This window comes from Drosophila melanogaster, chromosome 3L, assembly GCF_000001215.4.
Source record: "Drosophila melanogaster chromosome 3L".
Classification (NCBI taxonomy): domain Eukaryota; kingdom Metazoa; phylum Arthropoda; class Insecta; order Diptera; family Drosophilidae; genus Drosophila; species Drosophila melanogaster.
Genome location: NT_037436.4, coordinates 14,108,572 through 14,135,447, shown reverse-complemented (window position 1 = coordinate 14,135,447; position 26,876 = coordinate 14,108,572). Strand labels below are relative to the sequence as shown.

Below are 26,876 nucleotides of genomic sequence, written 5' to 3'. Positions count from 1 at the left end.
GCTAAAGAAAGCATATTGCCTCATGGCTTATAAAACATTTTAAAATGCACCGCATCTGCCATTAAAACCATTTTGAATTAATTTACAAAACGACTTACAAAAGGTTTACAAATCGGATTAATACTTTTTTGTGGCGGAATCCTAATCGCAGAGTTCTCCTGAACTGGGTGTTCAATGAGATTATGTTGTTTAGTTAGTTGTGTTACTTATAGGTTGATAAACAATACAATTCATAGAAACATATTTTAACTCACATACAGAAAGTAACATTTTGTTTAAAAGTAAATCCTAATGTGTATTTATACATTTAGTCCAATTTTCGATTTTAAGCATTTTAAACTTTCCATAATGTATATTTCAGTTCCCTTGGTATTCCAGAGATATCTCGCAATCTTTCCCATGCTAGCAGCTCCTCTATCATCATATCCTTTTCTTGCCGCGTAATCGTCTGTATTCAAATCGATCGATCGACGGACAGTCTGTCCTTACCAAGGCTACTACACCAGACTGCGTGTCCATTAGTAAAGACCATTCCAATACCATTTTTTAAACATGTCTGGGACATTAAACAACTGGTTTTCGAAGGCCTGTGAACAACATGATTTAGCATTTTGATTGCAATCGTTGGACAATCATAAGGAAAAAAGAAAGAAAATGGTAGCCCCGCTAATCAATTGGTCAGCCCGACAGGCAGTCTGGGTCGATATGTCTCGATATGTTTCCCCTAAAAATATTGAACTACAATATGTATATGTATTAAAATACAATGGATATGTATTAAAATTTTAAGTATTTATTTTCATTCTTTTCCTCTGGAGCAAGATATTTAGATAGTTTCTATCTGACCAATTTTCATCTGCTGAACAGTTCTAATCAACAGTTTTTTTTTCTAGATGCACGGATGTGAAAAAAACGTGTACCTTTTGTGGTCTTTCTACGAAATTCCCCACATGTCCCAAGAACAAACCCCGAAACCATATGAGTTCCTGTTTATCTGCTATCTGGCCTATCAATCGGTGTGTCATAACTGCATTTGGTTTTGTCAGTTTTCGTACGGTCTTTTTTTCTCCTTTGGTTTATCAATTTGCTGCAAATCTGGGCATTGTTTGCGATGTGAATCTGGAAGGTTTCGCAAGGATTAAACGCACTCAGGCTCGACGATGGCAATCTCATTTGTTTGCGACAATTGTTTGGCCATCGATGGATCGATGCTGATTTCGATGCTTCGATCGTTTTTGAACCAAATCTGTTTGCCTTGTGGCCTATGAAATTGTATCCGATGTTTATCTATAAGGGCAGAGCAAAATCCGCACGGTGAAATATATTGCGGAAGGGGAAAGGGCTTCTTTTAGAAGTCCCAAGCGGTTGCCAAACACAACCGAAAATTTGAATGATTTTCCTCGTGCTTTTTGCTTTTTGATTAACATTAATGAGCGACAAAAAGTGCAAAAATTTACATGGCAACGGCGGCATCTCTGCCCCCATTGTTGTCCTGGTCTTTAGAAAATTTTCAATTCACCGCGACAGGAGCTTGTCAGGAGTGTGTGGAAGCCTCATCCACCTCGTCAACCTATCCATCCCCAACAATAACGATTTAGGCATTAGAGCTCCATTGAAATCTTTTTCGTTGCGATTGTTGAGCTTCATTCTGCAGGCTTAGGGCCTTGAAGACGGGCTCAACAAGATGGCAAATCCCCCATCTGGCTGTTCTCATCACAATATTCTCTATCTAAGTTGCAGTCGGTGCATTGTCAGCGCTTTTTGTCTAACTACTCATTAACATTTATTTGCAAGTGCAGAGAATGCTATGGCAAATGCAAAAGCAACTGCCATGATAAATATGACAAACAGACAATGGCCAGATAGACAAACAGAAAACAGAAACTGACAATGGAAAAATGCACTGCGAAAAAAGGGGGTAAGGTGATGAAAGGGATAGAGAATGGTCGACATGGTAGTAGAAAAACAGAAATTTGTATTCGCCCCAACGGAGTGTTCACTGTTCAGGTTATTATACCTTTAGATATATTGTAGCTTAACATGAATATTATAACGAATTTTTTAGATTTTTACGAAGGGAACTTTAAAAAAAGGTGTATTTTATCATACTTTAACGAAAAACTAATTATCCATTTAACTTGAATATCTGACAAACCCCATTCAATAGCTAGCACAGCCATTTTAGGCATTCAGGTGAGTGCAGTGTATAATTACAATGGCTGACTAACTGAGGAAGCGAGACAGACAGAGCGAAAGAGAAGGGGACATAGCCAAAGACAATGGACACAACCAGTACATAGAGTGCGACAGGGAGCGGTAGAAGACGAGAGAGCGAGAGGGGAAAACCAGGTCCAAATAAATGGAACAGTTGCAGTCCATCCATCTATCCATCCAGCAAGCCCTTCGTCACTCACTCAGTTCGTCAAGTTGGGGCTGGAAAAATGTGCGCCATTGTTTCCAACTTGCAATTGTTTGCTGACAATTGGCAAAAAGGCAGCAAGTACTCCTCTTTTCTCAGACTTTTCCACTATCTCCCATGTAGGAAAGGCTTAGGTCATTAGAGTCAAATTAAATTAGAGTGCTAGTAGGTAGTTTCATCTTATAGCAGGTACACACTGTTTGCATTTGTCATTAGTTCGTTGTTAATTAAAACGAAGCCAAAGTGCCAGACGACAGAACTCGACACGACAGAGTGAATGGAAATCAAAATGCGCTAAAAACCGCCCTGAAACAATGGCAACACCTGCGTAATGCCCTGGCCCACCCAAAACCCTTTACACAAAAAGTCCTGGAACAAAGCCCGACCAAATGCGAATGGAGTTGGGACTCCGGAGTTACGAGCCGTTGTCCTGGCAACGCCACCACCACCAAAGCAAATTAACAAAACAATAATGTAGACACGAAAAATTGCAAAGCAATAGTAGGCACTTTGCAGGACTATATACTCCTAAAGTCCAGGTGTCATCATGCACAGATATAAAAAAATTAATTTTGGAAATGGTATTTCATGTGGGTCAAAACACTCAATCGTTAATTGTCATTCCAGTACAGAACGTGTTTTTTAGATCAAAATGTAGTACTATGTGCGAATCTACAACAGACACTACTTTAATCTTTGTCTGAGCCAAAGATAAAGTGTCCCAAAGTGGTCTGTCTGGACCAATTTTGGACTATGGCCACCTTGGTTAACATATCCACCATTTTGAGCTTGGGAATTGGCCAAAGGCGAATCGTAGTTGCGGGCCAGATGTCAGGCTCAGATCTCCACGGTTCAGCTCGATTCAAAAATAAATGTCCATTAAGATTAGTTGATTTTGCTTTCGATAGTTTGTTTTTCACCTTTTTTTTATTTTTTGGACGCTCTTTGCTGGTCTCTAAGCAAATGCGGTAAATAATCGAGAAACTCCCGAAAAGCTCACTCCCAATGGTGGCACCTCTTACCAGTAAAGAGACCGTCGTAGACCCCCACTTTACCCCCATTTTCCACTTGGCATTTCATGTAACACGAAACCTTCCCCAACCAGAAGCATTCCAATTGGAAACGCCCATCATGAGACTCGTTGTTTAGAGTGAAATGGCTATGGTGGCTTAGTAGCTACTCCGTTTATCTCGCTCGCACTCCCACGCAACACCTGCTCTGGTTGACCGCCCTGCCTCTGCATTCTGCATCCCTTTCTGTCTGACATTTTTTATCTCTGTTGCTCTCGTCTTTTTTTTCCTGACGTCGCAGTTCTTGGATTTTTTTTTATTCTTTCCTTCACGAAATGTCACCTGGTCGTTGGGCCTCTCTCTCACCAATACAACGATATTTTTGCTCTCAATTTTGAATTTGTTGTGGATGTAGTTTCTTTATAAACAGGCTTATAAAAAACATTTAACAAACCAATAAGAAAGAAAGCTCTCGGAAAAAGTATTAATCCAGAGCGAGAGAGAACACAAGCTTTTGCAGAGAGGATTTGCTGAGTATGTGTGTGTGTGCTTCTGTGGAGCGATACTGTTACATAGCAGCTGTCTCACCGCCCCACCTGCCACGCCCCCCGCCCCATTCGGTGACTGAAAGACTCGTTTTTTGGCTCGTGTGTTTTTGAAGAGAGCGCGCGCCAAGTTTTTAGTTACGCGTCGGAACGGATCCGTTGAATAGCCGCCAAAGCGCGCTTAGATGCAGCAACAGCCAACTTGGCCAAGAAGAGCCGATCAGCCAACAGCTAGCGACGGTTTTAGCCCCCTCACAAGAAACGCCAAGAAACAACCGATATTCGCAAAAAAAAAATACAAAGGATAATACTAAAAACATAAACAAACTGTTCTCGGTAAATATCCCAAAGTAAAAGTGAATCCTAAACAAACCAAACTTTTCTTTCCCATTTAACTAAATAATAAAACACAAACCAATTCAAAAAACAGTGCTCATATGATATCAACTTTCAACGCTCGTAAAGTGCTCATAGAAATGAAACAAAATACAAATCCAAATAAAGCAAAGCGATTTAAAAGTCTCATAAAGTTTTGAAATCCTAAGCTACTTATTTATCTTGCAAACTTCAAATCAAACAAGCTCCATTCTTTGTAGCATCAAAACATTGGATGCACCATAAGTATCTTATCGATGAATGGAAAGCAAACAACACACGTCAACATAAACTAGTGATATCCATTGGAAAAGTGTTCGTCAAACAGATTCTGTTACGAAACAGCTCAAGACCATAAAAGTCAACAAATTCAACATTTTATGGCAGTTCGGAAAGTGGAATTCATAAGCGACAAAAACAAACCATAAACACATATTATCCAAATAATTCGGTAGTATATTCCGCATATATGCTGCCATCGAATATTTGATTCCAATCGCCGGAAAACGGGAAATTTAAAGGAAATGCAGAACTCTTCGAGGTAACTTCATTGAAGCCAAAACATTATGGATTCTTTAGTTAGTTGTTTAACTTAGCTGCTTTGATTTTAATTAGCAAAACTACATATAAACACATTTACTTACATTTTTTTAGTAAAAGTAAAATATGATCTATGATAAAGTCTGATCCCATAGAACTGAGCATAAGTCTTAAAATTGTTTTCCAAGTTAATTGAAATTACTTCAAGTCAGAAAGCAGGTAAAAAATCAATTAAAAATCCCTTTAACCCTTTACAAATTTCATTTAATTCACCGCCGTTCAGAACGCAATTTGAACAACTTTTCTTGACCATCAATTAGGTAAACACGGAGAGAGCTCCACATAATGAGTCTGAGTGCGTCAGATACAAGGGGAATCAACAGATTTTATTGTTTGGATAATTTCAGGATTTTCCTCTTTTCATTTTCTGCGAAATCATTGTCGGAATCTTTATGCCCCACTCGAGGTGTGTTTACTTTTGCTTTCGATCTTCCACTTGAATTAAAGCAAGCTCGTTTTCTTTCTCTGAGGGGCATTCAAAGTTGTTTGGTTAACTTAATTTCGAAATATAAATGAAAACCGACTCAAGGTATGTGAAAAGCCGCAATGAAAAGAGAGTCAAAAGCACCAGAGAATTTGAAATGACGCAATTAGAGCAAATAATAGTAAAAGAAATAGGGAAAAACAACGTATGTTTATTAATATATTTACACAAAATGTGACAACAATTGAATTTAATGTGACGCGCCCCCATCATATAGAAATCGACTTTGGACCAGCACACAAAAAACCCAATTGTGCAAACAGAGTTTTCTGAAATTATTTTGCGCACCAGATGTCAATCGAATATTTTTACGCCATTCTTTTGGCCATTGTGTTCGCTTTATAAATTTGCTCAAAAAAACAGGCATAATCCAAAGAAGAGTATGAAAAAATTCTAATTAATACCCGGCTGTATCAGCACACATATGGTTAGCTGACTTTGTATCGGTTCTTTTTCTTTTCGATAGCCCTTTGGATAGCCCTTGGCACAAACTTGACACTAAACCTTGGAGGAGCAGGGTATGTGGTTATCGAGACACTGGCACGTTTACGAGGCGATTGTTGCGAGTGTGAAAGTTCTTAATTACAAACATTAGGGGGCCCAGCGACTTAGGGCCCTGAGAAGATCCGATCGCAGCGGGCGGGCAAGACGACACTTTTGAATGGAGGGTCTGCTGGGACCGAAAACCCGGTGCGTATCCGCGATACATTTCAACACAAAGTGGAGACACTTAAAGCTCTACCTGTGTTGAAGACGAGGTGGAAGACTGCAGACCGCGAGACTCCTCTTCGCCGCTAAAGAATGAGCAGAAGAATATGGCTGGGGGAGAGATCTCGGGCTCAGCATGTGGCTAAGCCGATCATAATTCTTGTTTGACATACCAACAAACGGATGAACAAATGAACGCGAAGCAGCAACAACACGGCCAACTTGGTCGGGGGTTACGAGTGGATCTATATGGCCCCCGAAACTCAAGTGGCCAGCGGGTTAATTTTACTCCTACTGCGATACGATACGAAGTCCGAAACAGAAGAACGGCTTCAGCACTCGATTTCCATGAGAAAGAGTCGGACATAAGGTGCCTCTGGTGGGTTATCTATTAAGGCTACTAGATTAACACCCTGAGAAGACCCACGCTTTTGGGTTTAACGGTTACATTTCCGTTACAAATAAATATCGGAGCTGCATTTCGGTCTGCGTGGAGGTGCAGCGAATCAAAAGGAGGAGCTGGCATATTCACAGCAAATAAAAATATCTGGAGTGCAATTTGTGCACAGCTGGTGGTGCAACCGTCGATTCGGATGGTGGCCCTGTGGTGCAACTGATACTGCAACTGCGACACTGCACCACATCGGAACAAGTGTTATGTCCACATAGTCATTTTCGGTTTTATTGCCATTTCAATTACTAGAATAATCACAAAATTAAATTAGTTCGAAAATAAAAATCCAAACATAAATGCAACTTCATATCAATTGATATATGCGTAGTGTTTTCAAAATATGAAATTTAGCGTATACCTTGAGTGGAGGCACAAATAAACATAATCAATTCATTTTTCTCAGTGTATTCTGCCAATTCGCAACATAAAAAGGAGGAGCAAAAATATGGAGAGCAACTTGACAACACAGAAATTTGTTTGCACTCCATAAGGATTACAAATATGCGTGTCCCTTTGCTAACCGCTCCCCGTTCCCAGCTCCCCCTTTTCTTTTAATATAAATTTCATGCTTAATACGCATGCTTGGGCAATTTTTACTTTAACACCAAGTGGTAATGCCCGGAAGCAGTACAGATGTCGCCTCGCATAGCCCAACGCAAGTTATTGACCACGATGCGTTGCATGGCCAGAAATGCCAATGAACAGGGCCAAAAAGAGAGACTGCGGAATATGGCAGCAGAGAAAAAACAGTCGAATTGGACAGATAAAGATAAATAGTTTCGAACCACAGTTGGCCACTTCATAAACCCAAGGATATTCCAAAATTATTGAGTACACGTAACGATCCAGAAATAGTTTTATGTTTTAGATTTATGAGTCTCAACAACTTTTTAGTAGCTTTTTATCTACTATAGGCTGTAAATCCTAAAAAATTATATTTTCTAAATAATTTAATAAGTCTTTAGCTTTAATAAAAGCAAGCAACTAATAGTTTATCTTGTACAAGCCCTATTATACATATACATTTTGCAATACGTACAATATGGGATCGCACTTACCTCCTTAAGTAAACAAAGAATGCTAAATGTATGCTACTTAAATAATTTCTTGGTGATTATTTTAAGAAGCTTAGCTATTTATAAAACAGATGATTTAAACATAAAGATCAAGAAATGTGTCAACGGCATTGTTTCTTTTGAAAATATTACCACGTTTTAGTGATACAAAATATTTGAATTATCCCAACTGAAAACAACAACCACTTTATTTATCTTTTAATAAGAACGCTTAAGTGTCCTCCCTAATTAAAATGATTAGCAATGATCATGATTATTCAGATGTAATACTGATAAACTTTAACTAGAAAGTGAATTAACCTGATAAGTTTTTACATGAATTTTAAAGGAATCCAATTCAATTCATACTGCAAGCAGTCCACTTTAATTAGCTGACTAGCCACTCAGATATAATTATATTATGAATTATTCCCGTTTGCGTTCGCCAACAACTCGCAGTCGTTTCCCTCCCCTACGCCTTGTGACCCCTCAATGCTCATTGGGGCATTGTTAATCAATTAACTAATTGATTTCAGCTCTTAAAAGTATGTCGTCTGAGGCCCATTCTTCGGGGACAAAAAGAAAACAATGCCGAGTGGAGTCGTGGACTTTTGGGCCAAAAAACCCACTTGCGAGCCGCGCTGGCGGTTGCCACCTCAACTCGTCCAGAATCGGACTCACTCCTTTTCAGCGCCCATTGTGTGGGCCAAATGTCAACCCTTAAAACCGACCGGGATGCACAATAACACAACAACAAATGAGACGACTACGACGACGTCGTCGTCCATCCTTTCCATTATGCGACGGGGCACTTGAAACCCATTTCTTTCCCATTTTACATTTTTGTGTACTCTATTTGCACCCGAGCCGCTTGTTTTGGACACGCTGGAATGAGCTGGTCATGTGGCGGTTCATGGGCTTCAATTATGGGTCCTTTCGATCCCACATGTGCGTGCATTATAAGCGGGATTTACGTGGTCCACTTGATGCCCCAGCTCCTTCCGCAGAACGTGTTAAATACGGCAAGGCAAGGGGAACGGGGAAAAGGGTCAAGAAGCCAGCGTCCGGCTAAACGCTTTCAATTTGTTTAATGGTCCCTTTCGGATTCGCATTCGGGCTCGGATTTCCTCGTCCTCCTCATCAGGATCTCGAGGACAATCGAGTGCGGGTGTGCCAGGGACATATGCCTCAACTGAGTGCGAATCCCCATTCTACATGCACATATATGGCCTGCTATTTGGCTGGCATTATCCTCGGTAAATGTGTCATCTGCAGTGGATATTTGCATGGATTGGACGTTGGTCTTATCTCGAGAAGTTTTGCTGCCCATTTTTTGGAGAGCTAGAGTTCCGAGCCATTAGGTCACCCAGGAGCTTAGACACATAAAAGGATATTATTTAGGGTATGAGGACACGTGTTTTTATTAGGCAAACACAATTCAAGAGGAAAATTCAATACGCAAAGTAACCTCAAAAAATCTTAGACCTACAAAAAATGCATATAAAAACATTTCGCTTTGATGCATAACATTTATGGTTTATTGTTGACTAATAAATTAATTAAGTTATCACTAATACGTGTCTGATCATTTCCCATTAGCTCAACGCATCAAAATCTTCTCACCACCACCAGTTCCAGCACCAATAGTTCCAGCACCACCCAGTCCGCCCGCCGGCTCGAGGGCCACAGATTGAGGCGCCAAGGAAGCCCGACTCCATCTACGATATGATGGAACGTCTGTCCACGCACCTGTCGCTCACCGGCCTATCGCTAGCTCATCCCCTGCAAACTCACCTGGGTTCCGGCGGCGGAACGCACCACCTTGGTCAACTGGCGGCGGCGGTGCATCAGCAGCAACAGCAGCAGCAACAATCTGACCAGGGTCTCGGCCACTCGCACCACCTGCACGGCCAGCAGTTGTCGCTGAACCACCAGCACCACCATCCCCACCAGTCGCCACAGCATCAGCAGCAGCATCAGCACCACCCGTGCAGTAGCAACAGCAGCAACGGATCCCCCAACGGCTCCACCGGCCTGGGCCTGCATCCCCACTCGGCGCTCCACCTGGCACACCATCACTCGCAGCTGCATCAGCACCACCCGGCGGGTCAGCAGCAGCAGCACAGCCAACCGCCGGTTTCCTCCTCCTCGACCTCGCACCACAGCCAGTCGCAGGCGCTGAGCCATCAGACGCACAGCAACGGCAGCTCCCAGCTGGGCGGTGGTTCGGCCAGTGGTGCGGGATCAGTGGCCGGCGGTGCAGCCAACAGCCACCACAGTGCTCCAGCCTCCAGCAGCGTGATGGCGGCCGCAGCAGCCGCCCACCTGCATCACAACTCGCAGGCATCGCCCATCAGCAATCTGCACCAAAACATGGGCAGTCTCATGAACAGCGGAAGCAGCGCGAGGTGAGTAATTTCAAATGAACTAACTGTTTTTAAAATTATGTGGCGTGATTTATAAGATTATTTTACATGCATACAAGTTTTGTATGTCATCTTGTAAAGATTTAATTAAATTCACACGTTTCTATCCTATTATTTCTCAGCGATGTCTTCTTTAGTCTGATGATCCAGAACACAACAAAGCGCCAAAACGAGGAGCACATAAAACGTCCAATGAACGCTTTCATGGTCTGGTCGAGACTTCAGCGGCGCAAGATAGCTCAGGATAATCCTAAGATGCACAATTCAGAGATATCCAAAAGGCTGGGTAAGTTTTCAAAGATCGTTAATATATATATATGTATACTACATTACATTAAAGTTGACTTTATATCATAATGTATTTATTCTTGGGCTTTTGGATGGTTGGCTTCAAATAGAATGCCTTCAGCACGTTTTCAGAAATCTTTGCCACCATGAGTGCCTCAATTGCCTCTTCAAGCTGTTATTCACAGAACAAACAAACTATTTAAATCCCAACCAAGCTCACTTAAGCTTCTCTTTTTGTGTAACGCAAGACACGAAAGCCTCGGTTATCTGGTGGCAACGTTTCTTTCGAAATGTGTATAATCTGCGCACAAAGGATGGGGCAATACAAAACGAAATTAAAATGCGGCACACGACCTGCCAATCTCTCGCACCCACTCACTCCTCCCAATCTCCAGTTCCATCTCTGTCTTACGCTTATGCAAGTTAAACTAATCAACGTAATACCCTACTGTACAATGACAATGACAAACCAAAAACACCCGCCACTCAACGCAACTGTCAAAAATGACAAGCGGCTGTCAAACAATGAGCAGGAAGAGCAGCGCAGGAAACTGTTGATTACGCTCGAAGAAGGGGTTTGGTCTTGGCATCGACCTTGCCCGCAGAGCACCACCCACCCGATTAAGTTTGATTCGCCAAATCACGGCCGGCTTTGTCTCTCGCCCGCTTAACTAGTTGCAAAGTTAAGTAGTTTATTTTTGGGAGGGCTCAGAGCGTCGCCAGATAATCCCACGCAAGTCTTATCGGATCTTTGGGTCTGAGATCTTTTGGGCGTGCAGTTTTCGAGCTCGCACACTGAAAAAAATTTTCAATAATATTAAAAAAAAGATCTTGAAAAAAATTAAATAACGAAATAAAAAAGCACTTTTAATTAGTGCACATTTCATTTCGCTATAATTATTAGAAATTGAAAAGCATTGATAAATTTGATTGATTTGCATTATATATCTACATATATGATAAATATCTAGCAGGCATCACAAAACACAAAAATTGCAACTAGGTTTTTTGATCGACAAAGTCCTAAATCGTTTTCTCTCTGCATTCAGCGTAGTAAATTCAATTTCAATTCAAGTTGCAAGCACTCGACACGTGGCAGCTGACAGCCAAGTTCTTTAGCATAACAATGCCAGTTCTTAGGACTACCTTTTCGATCAGCTCATGCATATTGTATGAGAGTCCTCTTTTATAGATTGGGTAACTCAACTAATCAGTAGCTGCTGTCATAACAGTGATAACAAAAAAAAATCAAATTCAAAACCCAACTGAAAACCAAAAGACAAACTCATCTTGGCCAGTATCGATCTGAACTTTGAGGATTTGCCTGGCGTTTTGTGCAATTTTTTAATAATACTCACCGGGGTTTCCCCTGGGTAAGCAATCCATCCAGAGCTCCCCCAGTCAAGCACTCGTTAAATGACTTTTTCTTGCATTTTTATTTAGCCATTGTTGGCGTGGAAACAAAGGCAAATTAAATGCGACTCACTTGCCATCCAGTTGAGCGAACCAAAGAGCAACAACAGGCAAACTCACTGCATCTGAAGGATGCGAACGACGAAAAAAGGGGTTTCTCTGCTTCTGGGGGCTGTTTTTCGCCCAACTCCCTTGAGGAACCCCATTCTCCTTATAAGCCATCCAGTATTGTAGATCCATTTAGCTTTCTCTTCCAATGCCAAGAGTTCAAGTAAACATATCGATGGGATCCAGCAAACTTAAATACAATTTAGAAGCAAACTTGAATTTCGAATTATTTTCTTTCGATTTTTTTCCAGCGCCGTTGTTGTTGATATTGTCGAGCTGAAAGCTTTTGTTCGCCTTTCACATTTTCCTTTTTAGTCCGCTTTTTGGCAAATCCATTATGCGAATTGACAGCTCCTCTCGCTCGTCCTCTCGTTTTCAGTAATATTTGCTGTCAGTTGCAGTCTTTGTTAAGTTTGTTTAGAGCGGGTGGAATATCGAGGGGGCGGTGGAGGGGCAGGAGCTCGGAAAATTCTTTTGTCGCAAAGGTGGAACTGGGACAGAGTGGGCCAAAACTGAACTGTCAGCCACCTGGTTGATAGAAAGTATGACCGCGAGACCAAGGATTGTCCTTTACATGCTATGTATTTAACCATTTCGGGTTTTCTTTTCAAGAATAAATATTTTCCTTTAACTCGTAAAAGCAATTGTGTTATTGGCAGGCTAAACCAAGACTTGGAAAAGCAATTTTCGTAATATTTTAAAATAGAACTATTACAGCGAAATAAAAAAGTTGTTTTACTCACCCTTTATTGAGACATGGTTATTTATGAAACGATTTGAACCACCGGCTTAGTGTCAATAAAATTAGCATTATTCTACGACTGGCTTCTTAAAAATCGTTTAAAAAATTAGAAAATAGTTAGTTGTTGAAATATTCATTTATGCCAGCTATCACCGTACTTATCACTTCATCTATCCCATTTATAATCTGGAGGACAATTTTCAAAACTTTAATTACACCACAAGCGAACAAAAACGATTTATTTAAATAAACAATGCAAACAAAATGAAAATGAGAGAAAAGAAACAGGGGGCTATAAAAAGGAAAGCAAAAGCAAGCATTTGCCACATTTACACAAAATGTCAAAGTTTTTTGCACTTGAAAAAGTTAAGCCAACATTCAATTAAATGAATAATTCAACAACAACAACAACGACAAAGGCAACGCTCATTATGAGGAATTGTCAAACAGAAAAGGCACAAAAAGCCACAAGATGATGGCCGAGGAAGAGGAGGAAAAATAACTGTGGCATAAACAAAGGCGCCACAAAAAATGGCGGCGCGAAAGCTACTTTTTCACCACAGTGCGATAGAGATGGTCCGAGTGCGACAGAAAGAGACGGTGCGTGCGTGTGCGAGCGAGAGGGCCCCATACACCGGCTACAGTGGAGTGGCTCTTCAGCTTCAGACGCCGTTGCCGCTGGCGTTGCCATTTATTTTATACGCCAAACAAAAAACAAAAAAAGCCCACAAAAGGCTGAAAAAAATTGTATATATGAGTGGGTAAAATAAAATAGAATAAAATAAAATAAAAGTGAATGTTATAGAAAACAATTCAGAACTGCGCGTGGGCTTAATTGAAATTGTAACTGTCATTAATTACTGTCTGGAAATTTGAATTACCAACAACCAGAGCGGTGGCACAAACAAAAGGCGACAGCAGCAACAACAACACCGCTCATGCCTTTCGTGGAAAAGTCTTTCCTATCGTGTTTTGTATATTCGCAAATAATTGAAAAACCTGTCGATTCGCCAATGTTCTTTATTTTTAATCAAAGCTCCTGCCACTCCACCGGGAATATTTAATAATGGCAGACAAAGCTGAGGAGAGTTGGATGAATGAGCCGTTGGACCCGGCGGAACAAAAGGTCCAAGGAGCAGGAACAGGCACAGGAAAAAAGCAAACAATCACAAAAGGTCGAACTCAAGCCTTTTCCCACCCCCACGATCACCTTTTGTTGCTTAATAAAATGCGAACAATTGATTAGTTTGCAATTGGAAAAAGCTTTCGAGGAGGCGTTTACGTGGGCGGGAGGCCGTTGGGTGGGCGTGAAGGTTACGACGCTGCCTGCCAGTTGCATCTGACAGGTGGGAAACGAGTGTTTAATGGGCGGAAACAAAAAATTCACGGAGATTTTAAGAAATTGTAAACAAAGCTTACTCGTTAGGTAAGGGGTGTATCATATGACAATACCGCGGAAAATTGCTTAGTACTTTCTGGATCACCTTAGTCAACCTACTGGATCTACCCTTCACTAACATAATTTTACAATGGACATTATCTTTATTTAGATGAAGATTTGTTAAACCCCTTTTAAGTATGCTACGAATTTCACCATAGCGAGACCTATTTTAAGTTTTTAGTTGTTTTAATACATTCGAAACTGATATTACAAGAATACAGAGATTCAAAGTTGTTAATAGGTTTGGGTGATCAATATGTATTCTTTCGAAAATTATATCACACATGTCTGCAGACACAATGCACTGTCTTCAAATTTTATTTGAAGAGTATCCCTGGACAAATTAAGGGCGCTGCTGTCAATAAATTTCTAAATTATTAAATAACTATGCCTAACTTCGATATTCAGACCTAACCAGCTTTGAAAAACAATATATCGTATAGGTCCCAGTGTGAGAAGTTTTTTTCTTACTCATAAGTAGTCCCGTCAGAACTTAGGACTTATTCTCACGATTCCCGCAACAAAGAATGAGCAAATAAGCCAGATTTCGAGTGGCCAAACGGAGGGCAAAGAAAATGGAGAAAACTCCCAACGCTCCAACTAAAGCCATTAAATTGCTGGGCAAACAAGTTAATCGGTGGTCGCGTTATGAGTGGGGCCCCCAAATATAACCCACCAGCAGAAGAGAAGCTAAGTAATCCCATAAGTAGCCCGATTGTCCGGGTGAGTGGAAAGTGTAACTGCAGACCCCAAAACGAAGAATCCACAAAAACTGGAAACTGCAACTGGTGATGGTCAAATATTTGATCTGTGGGTTAGGCGAACGAAACGTGCAACGTTTCCAGGCCGGAAAAACTTGTTAATTGTAACAGAAAGAGTCTCGGAAATATCTCGCAACTGCCAACTGCTGGCTTGTTTTTCGTATCAATTATTAAGCTGGTCAGCCAGCCGGTGAGGAGAAAATTCTCGGACTGCCTTGCAGTGCTAGAGTGCTGAAGTGCCGGAGTGCTCTGTTTGGCCAAGGGGCGCCAACATCATAGACATTGGGCAAACATAGACATTGTCATTGTCATCCTTTTGTGGGTCTAGTTTATTCAACTGCTCAACTTGTATCTACAAGTATGCCCCCATCTATGTCCACCGGCTGCTGGTCTTGTTTATTATTATGTCCAGGGCGCCTTTGCACCACCTCTCTTCCCACCTTCACATCCACATCCACAGCCCCCAGACAATCCATTCTCTCGAAGGTGTCGTCCCCAGAAGGAGAGTTGCTCATTTGATGGCCAGTTGGGCCCTTGGCACTGTCAATGTATCTATAAATTAGTATTTTACCATTATGAGTGGGTGTAGATGGGATGGGGAGTGGGAGTATGGAGTTTCGGGAGGCCTTTCAGCTTTTGTATTGGCCTTATTGTTATAGTTTTCGTTGCCTGTGTGGGCCTCAGTCCAAGTCTGGCTCTGACACTCGATTCGTTTCCTCCTCGACCAAGAAGAGACTTCCAGTTGGCCCTGTCATCGTTGTCTGTCATAACAATGCATCCGGTGTGTTAGTGACTGGCTTTGTGGGCAAGTGTGTATGTGACATTATTCTGGCTTTGTGTCCGCATGACAAGCCACTAAAATTACACGTTATAACTAATTAGCGACTTGCCCCCCACACACACCAAGCGATTCCCAACCAATTTATCAACTAATTCACTTACAATATGTCAAAATTTTCCTCGGTTTTCTTTGCTGATTATGGAATTACAATAGTTTACTTGGGAGTCTATTATGTGATAAATAAGAGACTTGGAATATACCTTCTATGTGTTACATACATTTTTTAAAGAATATGCCAAAATAATTCGTATTGAAGTGACCACATGAAATCAAGAACCTTAAAGAGGTGCTTAGTTTCCGTTAATTAAGTCCACAACATTACTATCTAGTCACTTTGTAGAAATGGTTACGATGCTCAGCCAACCAAATTCAGAATCATCTTTAAACGCTCCAACTCGTTAACTGGTTAGAAGGTCCTTGTTATTGTGATAACTCCAGTACTGCCGAGCTCATCGACTCTTTTTCTCCTTGACACCATGTCCCCTCATCAGACGTCGTATGACACATGTCATTATAACGTTTTACATTAACTTAAAAACATTTGCAATTTCCAAACACACAATGGACGAACCAGAGCCAGAATGGAAGACCTGATTCTCCGAAAGCAACCCCATGTGCCACTTATAGGATGTGTCCTTACATTCAAAGTATCTGTGTGGCACGTGTATCTGTGTGGGTGTGTACCTTGTACACATCCTGGCCAACGCCCTCAAGAACGTTCCTATGTTTCTCCTGCGACCCCTACCCGAAATTAGAACCTGAAACCACCTGCTGGGGTAAGCACAGAACTCGTCTGGATCGAAAAGGGGAACCCCGAACAATGGCGGGTCAGAAAGAGATGGATAGTGGACTACAGAGTGAGACAACAGACAACCACTGACAACGACATTGTTTGCTGTTATCCTTCGTGCACAGACAAGACAAGTTTTTGGGGGATTGGGTGGTGACCCCAACCAAACATTATGTTTATGTGCGACAGCTTTTCTAGAGTGCACTCCAATTGTTGTAGCCAGATTTTCGACAAGAGCTTCAAGAGCAAATGTATCTAATGGATTAATGAGAAAATATTTTAATTTCTAGGTGCCGAGTGGAAGTTGCTCACCGAGGAGGAGAAGCGTCCGTTCATCGATGAGGCCAAACGATTGAGGTGAGCTTATTCGGGATTATACATCTGGATTACTAACTCAGGAATTACTTTTCGATAGGGCCATGCACATGAAGGAACATCCGGACTATAAATACAGACCGCGACGAAAGCCAAAAGCTCTGAGACGCGATGGCTATCCTTATCCAATGCCATATCCATCTGTGCCCGTGGAGGCGTTAAGAGCGGGTGAGCATTCCACACATTAAAATTATTAATTAAATTATATGAAATTCGCTTTTCCAAAGCGAAAACCAAAGCACACAAATCGCTTTAAGAAAACTCTATTCATAATTGAAAAACCCGCGAATTATGTCAAAAACTACCGCATTAAGAGCCCCTGAAAATCCATAAAGCAAAGCGCTAGGCATAATAATAAGTGAGTAATATGCAAACTAGCGGCTGAAGCACAAGACAAATGCAAATTTGACACGAAATAAATAGGATTTGGGGGTATGAGTCAATGGAAAACTATTCCCCCAATCCTTTATAACCGCAATATGGGACCACCACCCATCTGGCTGACAAACTGTGAAGTCATCATCCTGGCTTAGCAACTCATTCGAGTGACTGGAGAGGATCGGGGAAAAGGAAAACCAGACAGACAGGGAAGAGCCATGTGACATGAGCCATAAGCAGGAGCATAAGTTTCCATTCATGATTTTCTATGGTCATGAAACGGGGAGTGGAAGTGGGTGGGTTGTATGTAGTTTTGGTCGCTGGTTGGAGGTTTTAAATTAGCATTTGTCACGTTTTTTGTCTTTCACCCCGAGCAGTTGTTATCCCGGTCATGAGCCTGGGCCCTCAATTTAACGCAAGTTTTCTCGGTTTAAGTTAGTCCCGAGTCCTTTGCCTTTCCCCTTCGCGGGGCTGGATGATTTATGCCCAGCGGAAATGATAATAAAAATGCTAGGAAATGCGTAATAAATAAAGCGAATTAGTCTATTTAGTTGGCTCGTGGCTTCCCCATCAGTGCACTTTGTGTAAAGAAAGGGATTTGGAAAGCAGAAAGTGCAGTCAACTGTGGAATTATTTTAACATAAATATATCTAAGGAATTTGTGTGAAGAATTAATACAATCTACATATAGGTATATACAAAATTACATGAAATATGTTTTTTTTTTTGCCCTGTTTTGAGATGTCTAACAGTTCTTAAGACAATTATTCTTATAAGATGGGATACAGTCCATTGAAAACCGCTTCTATAAAATTCCAAACAACAGAGCTTCCGTTTGTTTACTGCAACCGGTCATTACAAAAAGATCGACAACAATGGATCAACAACCTAATCCGCTATTATCATAATAACAATGATGATGGCATCGAAAACCGTCGCTACTTGAAATTGCCAAAGAGTTGAAAAGGAAGAAATCTTTCAGATAAATACATTGTGTTTCTTGCGGTTGATGGAAACTTTGTTGTCTAAGCGAATTTAATTGCTCGGTGGAAGATCCCAATTCGGCTGGACTCTCAATCAAATCCATAGCGCCATCAATGAAATAAATGCTGAAGACTTTCAATAAGCGGCGCCTGTAATTATCAACTTGGCCACAAAAGGCCAGAAGAGCAGATGGACGACTACCGTTTAGGGCAATTGATAATGACTTCCAGGCATCTCATCTACCAGATACGTAGATACTCTCTCTCTACGGATCTGACACACTCATTTCCAAGTGAAATAGCTGATTCAGCGCCCAATTAAACGGCGATGGCGACCCCGAAAGAAAAATTATTATTTAAACGAAATGAAAGAGTTGACCGAACAAAGAACGCAAATATTTCGAGTGGCAATTATTTTAAACACACACCATGGCAACCTCAAACTGAGCCGAAACGAAGCTGCATTTTGAGTCCATGTCAAGATGTACAGTGGTTCCAGATTCAGTTTATTATGTGGTAAATGAATATTAACAGAATATTTGAAAATTATTATAAGGAACAATGTTTCGAGCAGCGAATGAAAAACTAAGTAAACATATATTAGTTGAAATACATCTTTACTAAACCATTAAATTTCAACGGAGAACAATTGAACAAGCTTCCACTGCCTCCAAAATTTGTTTATGTTTCTTATTTCTTTAAAATATAAACCTTAAATATTCTAGATATAATAATTTATTGACTGAAGTTGGTATGTGTAGTAATATACTTAACACCTTAAGTAGTTGCATCACGGTGATAATTGATGAAACCCTTTTTCCTTGACCCCTTCCCATCCATAACCCCACTGAAAACTGAATTCATCTCCGATGTTGTTCGCTTCACTTGCAGGCATAACGCCCGGTTACTTTGCGCCCGGTCCCACAGCGGCTGCCTATCACCTGGGCAGCCATCTCGGCCAGACATCGACGCCAACCACGACGCAGGTGAGTCCCGCTGCCCAACACTCTTTCCACCTTGCCCTGTCCACCCTTCGACCCCTTCTCTATGGGCCCCTCAAGTGCCAGCGTGTCCATCAAAACGGCTGAACGGTAGCGGAGACCAATTACAGACATGTAATATAGTGTGTGCACATGGGCGGAGGTTACTACGGGGTTGCCTTAATAACATAATTACAAACTCCTACGGAAGACGCCCACTTTAAAAGGCGGAAAACACGCCGTCCGATGCACCGAGAGAAATACGATAAATAAGAAGGTTTATTTGCAGAAGAATGGAAACCACAATCATCTTAAAGTGATTAAGTTGGAAAAAATAACTTATTTCATATAATTGTTCACTTTGTTTGATATATTACTTACTATGAATCAAACAAGTTCTAGAAATGTAGATACTATGGATACTATTTGAATCTAGTGCTTGAGTAACTACGTTTTTTTTAACAGAGAAAACATATTTTTCTCGGTGCATCTGTGACTAGGCAGGCGAAAAAGCGGTAGATCCTGGCCCAATTGAGTTTTCTGACATGTCATGCCAAAGGATTTGGCCGGCAAGTTGTCATTACATGTTTAGCGGTTCCAGGTAGTGGGGGTTCCCCCTCTCCAACCAGATCGAGTTGATAAACAAGGGCCAGACATGCCCTCAAAAACAAACAAAACTCAGACAGGTGAGACGTGTGATCGGGAATCGAAATGTCCTCAAAAGTGGAACAGCTGCCCCGAGAAAAGCTGCAAGGAATCCCGAGAATGGTTGAACTATAGCCAAAGTTCGGGCCTTTGTTCCTCCATCAGGTGGTCAGCTACCCATGCCCAACTTCAATTGATTAACAAAGCCCATTAAAAGCCATGACTCTCGGTTAGCGACCATTGTCCATTCTCTTCAGGGGCATGTAATTCTCGGGGCGATGCCTATTTCAATCCGTGATTGATGTAGCGTTGCAGATGCGGTGCGGGTGTTGAAGGTCTGGCATTACCATTTGCTGGATAATAACACACATCGTTCCTTCGCCATAATAATAGACTAAGTTTAAGCCAAACAAATCTCGATTTTGAGTGATGGAATGAAGGAGCATTGGTGTCCGCGGGAAAATTGCATAGTGGGCGGGACTCAAAATCTCTGACATGGCAAATTGCTGACAGCATTCCTGGTTATATTTGTATGAGAACTTTTCCATTGGCTTTAAGCTTTCATCAGTGAGCACTTAGATTAGTTGAAAACTAAAATCAGTAAAAAATTAAAATTAAGTTGTAAAACTCAATTTATATTTTAATATGGAAGCAAGAAATTAAGTATTATTCTATTCATATTACCCTAATATTTAATCAGACTAGACCTTTTAAACAAAAATCCTTGGTGGTAATGTTTTTTCTGTTTTGAATTGGATACCAGATGGATATTTCGAACAGGTAGTCTTCCTCGTACTTCTATTAATTGATCGTTCAAAATCCACTTAAAAAACACATTGTTTACACAGCTGCTGTAGAATTCCTGGCTAAACACTAAACTGTCATCCTGGCCCACCTGCCCTAAAGAACCACGTTGCGTAACCCACTCGGCCAACAAGGGGTTTTAAACCAATTAACTGACACACGGCTAAGTAACCGGAGCCTTCACCCAACAAGACAAACAGAATATCCACTCGTTAATGCGATGGATCAAAATATTTACGAATCCACACTAATTCCCAATTGGGTGCAAATCAAATCAAATTGTAATCCAAAACGCTCTCGACACCAGAGACAAGCCAAAAACGAGGGAATCGAGGATTGGGGAGGCCAGGATGACGAGGAGGTTGGTGATGATGATGATGATGTGTTAACAACATAATTATAGCCCAGAGCCAAGTGTTTGGTTCGGTTTGAAAAAGGGGAGCGCAGTGCACAACCCCTCGGCCAGCAGCAACCACTCAAAACAAAACGGAAATGAAGCAAAACAACCCTCTGATGTGCTTAGTACCCGTTAACATTCACATTCACATTTTCATTCCCATTCCCATTGCGACAATCTTCCATCGACCACCAGAAGAACTGGCAACTGGTGTAGCAATGAAAAACGTATTGCAAATCAAATAAAATTAAATTGAGACCGTTTCGGTTTGCAGTACGGGGGAGGCGCAGCTGGGGTTGTTTTCCGCCTTAGCCACAATTAGTTGGTCAAATAAAGCCGCAAAAGTGTTAAGCAATTTGCACTAATCAGAAGGTTAAGCACTCCAGTTTTCTGCGGTTGATTTCGCTCAAATTAAGTGGCATAAGGTGGCGTTGGAGGAGATCAGGGGCTAAGGTTATGGTTTCCATGGCACCTTTAGATGTTATTCAATAAGAATCAGTTACCGGTTATCTGTTTTTGATTTTTTTTTTTGCTTGGTTACATATCAGTATGTTTTGACAATGATCATTAAACAGCTTTGGGTGACGTCTAAGAATATGAATATTTAAATGATGTCAAAGAAATGGAAATATTATAAGTATTTTAAGTATAGCAATTCATTAGATTTTTTAAAAGATTTTTTAAAAAGATTAAAGGGTCTTTGGGATTATGTATTTGAACAGCTAAGAAATCTGTTTAGTTCTTTTGAACATTAATTCAAAATATTAATTAATATTAATTTAAAATCGAGCTAAATATCCATGTCCTTGCCCCTCATTCACAGGCCACCCTCTCCGGTCAGATGGACAAGTTCGCCCTGGAGCGCAGCTCGTATCTGAGCAACTCCTCGCAGGCGAGTGCCTACAGCGCCTACTTGGACCCCAGTGTGCTGACCAAGGCGTATTTCGACTCCAAGATGTACCAGGATCGGGCGGCCAACTATGCCTTCGACATATCCAAGATTTATGGTGCCCAGCAACATGCAGCAGCCCACCACCAGCAGCAACAGCAGCAGCAGCAGCAACAGCAGCAGCAGCAGCAACAGTTGCTGCTCAGCGGTGGTGGGGGCAGCGGCGGGGGCGGCAGTGCCAGCTCGCACAACAACAACAGCAGCAGTGGGCTGGATGACCGCGATGCCACACCCCAATTGGAGGCGGTTGAGTCCAAGCCGCATCTGCATTCGCCCAGTGATGTGGGTCTGGACTACGCCCAATATGCCCAGCAATATGGCGGTCAATTGGCAGCGGCAGCGGGTGGTGCAGTGGGTGGTGGGGCCGCAGGTGCAGCCGGGGGCTCGGCGGGCGGTGGGAGTGGTGGCGCCACCGCCGCGGACTTTCGACGACCGCTAACGGTGATCTTCTGACCACCATCTTCCAATGGCAGCGAGGAGTTGAACTTGTCCATGACCTAGGAACAAGAAAGGGGATCGCTTCTTTTCCGTTCGCAATTCTGATCGCGTTTATTCGAACCGCTCAAAAGTGTCATGCGTTTTCCCGAAAGTTTTAAATCTTTCTCTTTTTCTTTAAATTTATTATTTGAGCAACTTCAAGCGATTTTTGAGATCAGAATTTGCTACGCGAAACGAGTTGAAAAATTCCCAAAAGGATATAACGAAAAGGGTAAAACGAATATAACCGAAAAAGCGAGATTAAAGTTAAACGTAGCCAACATTTACATTTAAGTCTCCAGTTGTAAACTATACTTAAGCTTTGTTAAAATAGAGCAAGCAGGAAAATGGAGAAGTGACCGAAAGATACATAGGTTATGAAAATCGGTTCAGAGTGGCAAAATCACTTAGGAAAAACAAGGAGAAAATTTCAAACAAATTGAAACAACAACGAGCGGTGCAATTTTTTATGTTTTAAACGCAGATCGAAGTGCATAGCATAAATTTAAAATTAAATTTAAATGTATTTAAATTCTACACTAAACACACACAAAACAAAGCAAAATACACACAAAATATATACATCAGAAACCAGAAAAAATAAAAAATCAAAAAAATAAAAGACGCATTGTCATCAGCAGCAAAATGTGTAGTTTTTCAAATGGGTTATAATTTGAGAACAAAGCAATTCATAAACGCACAAATAAAATATTTTCTAGATTTACTGTTCAAGTCCACCCAAGTATATTGGTAATTAAATTGAATTGCAAACAGTTTAAGTTAAATTAATTAATTGCACTTTGTGTGTGGGTGGATAGGGATGGCAGGCAAGAGTCAAGAGCGCTAAACGCCTCCAAATGACGGCAACTTCTAGCCAATCAGGTTGACAAAATGCAGCGGAGCAAACTTAATTGCTCAAGCAGGCGCAGCAACTTAACGCTCAAGTTTGAACCCTGGTACGAAATTACCGTTGGCCACTAATTAATGGGCGCTCGCAAGTTGAGGTGCAAAAATCCAAGTAAATTTAATTAATTTTACGCTCTCTTAGTCGTCGGCAATTAGCGGTAATTGTGAAAGTCTCGAAAAACTCTTGGGGGTAGCTTACAATCAGAGTTGTCGCATTAAGCTGGGCCCGATTAACAAATATTTTGCACCATAGAAAATGGTGTAGTCGACGAGTGTTTTATACATATACCATATGTTTTTATATATGTGAAGATTCTTTCAAGATTTTTAAATTATTTTATCATTATTGAAATTATACTCCATATCTACATGTCTTATGCATTCTACATTTTTCAAGAGCGACACCTAACGGACTTCATTCAACTCTGACAGATTTCGAATGCGCCATCTAACCGCTGTCAACCCATTCTGCAAGTAGGTGTCGCCTTTATCACTGTGTAGAAATTTCAGGTCAATTTAATGTCAATTTTGAAGGTTACGCCTACCGTCACCAGATGGCGCGTGTTTATGTAAATGTATTAAAAATACAGTGTATATTTTGCATAGTGAACATTCGCCAAGAAATTATTGAAGATTTATTTGTATGGGACAAATCTCAAATTAAGAAAACCAATGATTTGGAAATTTCATTATTTACCAACAACTAAATAAAAACGGGAAAGTTTAAATAAAATAAAGCTTATAAAAACAACAACAAAACGATCCCTTTTAAATAGAATTCGAAAAATTTCTAAGATTTAAAACAATCCCCTTAAACTAAATTATAAAAAAATAACGGGCTTACGAATCGTAGATAATAATACTAATTCTAATGTCTTTGGTTCCACAAAGTAAATTAAGAATAATTTGGAGGAACAGTTCGCTTGTTTTCATACTTTCATTTCTTCATAACATTAAACTGCCTTCTCTGATAGGCGAATTTGGTGTGATAATATAAGCTTTAAAATTCAATTGTCTCAGTCTGATTATTTTTCAAAAAGTTTTCCAGCTTAAATATAGTTATCTATGGGGGAATTATTTCCATTTTCTAGAGCCACCCACTAGTCTTATCGGCCTCCTCATTCGACTGCCTCGCATTTGGCCTCATTTAAAACACAAATCACGATTAGTACGGGCACATTTCCTATTTTTTGGTCAGGTGAAACCAATGCGAAAGGATAGTAGGAACAAATGAGAAGGAGAGGCGTCGGTCTGCCAGAGTTGGCAAAAATTTTGTGCGACGCTGTTAAATCCCAGCCATAAATTATTGCAACTAAGCGCAGCAAACAATGCTGCTGTGGGTCATGTAAAAAAGCGACCAAAATTATGACTGCAGTGGGGACAACGAAAAGGATGTGTTAAATAAACAGTGTTGACAGTCTAGCCATTTTTGGCCATTACAAAACCAATATCCCATTTTGAGAATGTTATCAAATTTACCTAGTCTAGCGAAATTTTCAAATATTAATATTAATATACTCTTATAACATTCAAAGCATCTTAATACGAAGAGGCTCTAGGAGTGATTTAATTTATATGAGTACCCTATTACTCAAATTTCTTCGCTACCGTCAACTATGATTTCTAATTTCTGTGCTCCATTGTCCTGGGAGATGACCGCATAATAGGGCCAGCCATAATGTCCATTAAGAGGGAACAAATAACGGAATGTCGAGGTCTCCGTGCCGAATATCCTGCTCCTCTGCCAGCGGTAGATAAAGCAAATACTCAGGCATGTTCTAGCCAAGGACCACCAGTTGCTGGCGCCTTTGTTTTGGGTCCGTCTGTTCTGGCTTTTGGCCAATAAAATGCATTCAATTCGCATGCAAAACAAAAAGCGATAAAAAACGCGTCACCATTGAGAACGCTTCTAAGCAGCAGCCCCATTCCCCAAACTCCACTTCCCGTAGCATTGTCTACGCCATTGGTCCACAGTGTCTGAAATCGACATGCGCGCAGTTGCAGGGGTGCGAGGAGGGGTGGCAGTGGGCGTTGGGGGTGATTTAAGTGGGGGGTTGAGGTTTGGGGCAGCTCACACACACACACACACACATTTCTAGAGCGCTGCCATTTTTATTGTTGTGCGATGGTGAAGGGGGGAACCCGCCAAATGCGTTTCCTACTTAGCATTTGTTTTGGTGAAGAAGGATATGGGAGAGGGGCGAAAAGAGGGGTAAGTCGGGGAGTAGAGGGCAGAAACTCTACAAAAGTTACGACCATTTGAAGAGCGACGCTTGCGCAAAACAACCCCTTAGGAAGATATCTTTTTATGGCGCCAACAGTTGTTTTTTAAAAATGCCAAGGAATGCAGAGCAAAAATCCTTAATTGCTTTATTCCTTAACCTTTTCAAGGAACGCAATAAAATTAAAAAAAAAATTTAAAATAAAAAGCACTGCGACGATTCATTTATCTTTAAAATGTTGTTTTTGTTACTTTCTAGGTCAAATTAATTTGAAGATTTAGTATATACTGTGGAAATGTTGCTAATAGTCCCAATAATCGTTAAATATTATTGCAAAAGCATATTTAATTAAAATTAATTGTGATCGGGAAATTATTGTTCCGGATGTACTATACCTAGCATATTACACACTTTTCTATTGACATTACACTGTAAACACCGGGAAAATTGTCTAATTTCTTAGTATTCGTCAAGGGAGAAGCTCCGTTGGCGGAACATTGAAACCGTCAATTATAAAGAGCGGCATTTATAAGAAATTTTAGCAAATGTATAAAGGTGGTACTATTAAGGGATCAAGGGCTTCTAATCGTTGCAATTATACAGAAATCGTTATTGGTACAGCAACAACAAGAATTGAGAATTTCCTGTGTGTGACAAACAAGGAGAGCAATTGAAATAAGCGGCCCAACCCTGCCAACAAAAAGGGCCAATCTTGCGGATACCGAAGCTTGCAGCAAACATACCAAATAAGCCACCGATCGATTGTGAGAGCAAACACCGGTCTAATACACAGTAAGAAATTATAGTGCCATAACCATATAGTGTAGACCATGCATATAAGTAAGTATCCAATATTTGGTTAATTGTAGTATAAGATTCAAAAGCTAAAGTGTATTTTTCATTCGATTGATTGTTGCCACTCCGTTTTGTATTCCATTTAAATAAACTAATCAAGGCATTTTTTTGACATCTTAAAAATGGGTTCTCATTCCATAGTTAAGAAGAGCTATAAAGTAGTTTAACTATGCCTTTTATTTGGATCACAAATGCATAGAAGAAAAACAGAACTGAATAATAAAGTGTTTTATAAACGTACCAATTTATGATTTAATATTTTGTAAATAAATATAGCAGCGAAATTCTCAGAACTAGCCGGAATTTTCTTGAATTTTTCAAAGAAAACTATTTATATTTACAATAAAAATTGATATTGGTAGCTTAATATGAAATATGTTATTGGGCTATTCAAATTTTCAAAATTATTTTTGTGTTACGGTTTTGATAAAAAATGCAGATATCA

The 26,876-nt window shown here is 40.6% G+C and overlaps 1 protein-coding gene and 1 long non-coding RNA gene across 4 annotated transcripts; both read left to right on the top strand.

Annotated features, from left to right (window-relative positions):
* Nucleotides 1-345: 345 nt before the first annotated feature.
* On the top strand, nt 346-726 carry lncRNA:CR45887 (long non-coding RNA:CR45887). Its single transcript, NR_133237.1, has one exon. It is a non-coding gene; the product is annotated as a long non-coding RNA:CR45887 (long non-coding RNA).
* Nucleotides 727-4,123: 3,397 nt separating this feature from the next.
* On the top strand, nt 4,124-23,043 carry Sox21b. Of its 3 annotated transcripts, none has more exons than NM_001274899.1 (7): nt 4,151-4,890; nt 9,250-10,058; nt 10,199-10,362; nt 16,751-16,817; nt 16,876-17,003; nt 19,088-19,182; nt 21,846-23,043. In NM_001274899.1, the coding sequence occupies exons 2-7, from the start codon at nt 9,376-9,378 to the stop codon at nt 22,422-22,424; spliced, it is 1,716 nt and encodes a 571-aa protein (NP_001261828.1). In that variant the 5' UTR covers nt 4,151-4,890; nt 9,250-9,375; the 3' UTR covers nt 22,425-23,043. The 3 variants fall into 2 exon arrangements, with proteins under 3 accessions (NP_648695.1, NP_001261828.1, NP_001261829.1); NM_140438.3 differs by having other exon boundaries at nt 4,124-4,310.
* Nucleotides 23,044-26,876: the final 3,833 nt, after the last annotated feature.

Bases quoted from the DNA above. Each gene is read 5' to 3' on its own strand.
- Sox21b (NM_140438.3), top strand. From the start codon at position 9,376: ATGATGGAACGTCTGTCCACGCACCTGTCGCTCACCGGCCTATCGCTA. The intron at 16,818-16,875 runs GTGAGCTTATTC...ACTTTTCGATAG, and splicing joins GATGAGGCCAAACGATTGAG to GGCCATGCACATGAAGGAAC. The intron at 19,183-21,845 runs GTGAGTCCCGCT...CCTCATTCACAG, and splicing joins CGACGCCAACCACGACGCAG to GCCACCCTCTCCGGTCAGAT.